This window comes from Lactuca sativa, chromosome 1, assembly GCF_002870075.4.
Source record: "Lactuca sativa cultivar Salinas chromosome 1, Lsat_Salinas_v11, whole genome shotgun sequence".
Classification (NCBI taxonomy): Eukaryota; Viridiplantae; Streptophyta; class Magnoliopsida; order Asterales; family Asteraceae; genus Lactuca; species Lactuca sativa.
This window is the reverse complement of record NC_056623.2, coordinates 11,265,917-11,268,449: the sequence shown is the minus strand read 5'-3', so window position 1 is coordinate 11,268,449 and position 2,533 is coordinate 11,265,917. Positions and strand designations below refer to the sequence as shown.

Sequence of the window (2,533 nt, the reverse complement as noted above, 5' to 3'; positions counted from 1 at the left end):
TTTACCTTAAAATCTTTTTTTAGTACTAATGACCACCTTTGTGTATAGATATGAAGCTGATCATATCCTAAAAGTGAAGGTTCTTAATTTTATGGAAAGTTAACAAATCATACTAGTAAAAGCACATCATCTGTATAGGTATACATCATGTCTCCCCACAATTAGATGCCCATTTTTCATAGAGTAATTATAGAAATGGTACCTGTGGCTGTAAATTATTTTTCCCTGATTTTTACTTCACAAAATTTAACAATAAGACAGTTATTTTGCATAATCTCCCTCCATCCTTCCTTCTAATGACTAACAGTTGGCGTTTTAAAAATGTCATGGTGTTGAAATTATGTCTAAGTTGGTTGTCATGCACTAAAATTACTTGCCAAAGTGCCCTTCATGTTATTTTTTATTTTGTTGTTGACAAAATGAAAATAATGTGTTGCAACGGGGAATGCCTTCTAGAGAAGCAATGCATTCAAAAATTTCAATTTTTTGGAGGTTGTTTATTTCTTAATCTCATCTAAATGATTAACAAGGGATTTCACTAATCAAGTCATGAGATGGGGGTGAGCAAGGAGGAGAAACAAAACCCCATCTTCAGAAATCAAATATGTTTATGATGATTAGGTTTAATATTCTTTTTAATTATTAATTGATGATTACCAATTTTTTTTATTTAACTATAAAGTTCAAAGCTTTAAGGTGCTTACTTTTCTATATTTCATTCTAAACCCAGGGTGTAGTTGAAGCATGTGCACCCTAAAATTTATATGCTACAAGATCACAAGGACGAACTACAGGTAAGTTAACATAACTGATATATGAATTTGTTAATCCAGATCAACAAGCTCGTGTCATGAAGTAAAAGGAATTCCAATTTCGATTTTGTTTTCCAGATGCTGATATGCAGAATTTGAATTAAGAATTCCAATTTCTCCTTTTATAAGGTGGAGAAGAACTAAGAATAATAAAAGCAAGAAAGAAAGATATAGATGTTTTCATTGTTTTATGGACTGTGGAAATATCTGGTCACTAAGACAGAGTTTCAATTACTGATTCTTGGAATTGACAAGGCTGGAAAAATAGTAATCATTTCTCTACTCTTTCATTATTACATACTTTTATGTAATTTGTGCATTTTGTTTGTAGTAAAACAAGCCTATTTAGACATGAGCAATACTTTCTTTATGTCTAGACCTTACTGGAGAAATTGAAGACACAATATTCAAGCTTAGAAGGCCTTCCCCCTGATCGAATTGTTCCTACTGTTGGAGTCAATATTGGTCGAATAGAAACTTCAAATACAAAACTTGTGTTTTGGTATCTTGGAGGTCAGGTATTTACAACCAATTCTTTTATCTCATACCTTCTAAATTTCCCAACTTTTCTTATGATCTTATCTTAAAAAGTAGCATAATAATAGCAAGCACTAGAGATTTTTATAAAAATCTGTAGTGTTACTGTTATTTTTTTATTCTAATTTGTCATTGGTTCATGAGTATCTATACAGTCTGGTCTTTGTTCAATTTGGGAGAAATATTATGAGGAGGCATATGCTGTTATCTTTGTAGTTGATGCTTCTTGTCCATCACGTTTTGAAGATTCCAAATCTACCCTTGGTAACTAAGCTTTGTTTTATATTAGATGTTGCCCTTTTGTGATAAATTTATGAAATGAATCTATATAACATATGATGTAGATGATGATAAGATAAAGAAATGGTGGTAGATGATGATAAGGTAAAGAGAACTCGAGATCTGCTATCGAGCTTCTCAGACTTCTGCTCCCACCAACACCACATCAAGATTCGCCACTCTCGACACTATCAACACCACCTCCTTCGATGCTGATCAGTACATGAACCTTCTTGTACACCCTCTCATCTCATCTTGAAATTGTATCCCTTAGATATTTTCTCTCTTCTTCCATCTTTCACTTTCTGGTCTTATTATTATACTCATTAAATATAAATGATCAAAGAATTATATAATATTTCTTCTTCTTCTTCCTGTCCAGGGGTGCATTGGTAATTGCAGACGAAGTTCAGTTTAAATTTGACAGGTGTCTTAGGGCTCTACACGAAACAATGAGCGTTTTCTTTTATGTTTTATGTATATAAAGTTTGTTTCCACTTTCTTTTGTCTGAATTAAGGTTGGTATACATATAATATAGGTGAGGGATCTTCCATATTTTATGTCTTATTGCTTGGATACTTCGGGATCACAAATCTCACTTCTCAACATTACCACCATACTACAATCCTGTTGTTGCATCTGGTCATGCCCCTCGCCCTTATATGTGGGGTCCTCAACAAGTATAACATGCAAACAATTATCTTCATTCATTCAGATTTATTAGGTTGACCTTTCTGTTGACTTTTTTGTACTTGCAAAATCACAAAATCAACATATGATGCCACCATATGCTGCTTTCTGTCCACATGGAGGTGTTTATGCACATCCTGTAGTTCATCTTGTAAGTCTTCTTGACCTTTCTAAGATCATCTTATAAGTATTTTATGACGGTGGAAACAATATT

General features: G+C 32.9%; 1 protein-coding gene across 1 annotated transcript; it reads left to right on the top strand.

Annotated features, from left to right (window-relative positions):
* Nucleotides 1-986: 986 nt before the first annotated feature.
* On the top strand, nt 987-1,722 carry LOC111904182 (uncharacterized). Its single transcript, XM_023899967.1, has 4 exons — nt 987-1,079; nt 1,190-1,330; nt 1,505-1,613; nt 1,694-1,722. Exons 1-4 carry the CDS (start codon nt 987-989, stop codon nt 1,720-1,722), a joined length of 372 nt encoding a protein of 123 aa, XP_023755735.1.
* Nucleotides 1,723-2,533: the final 811 nt, after the last annotated feature.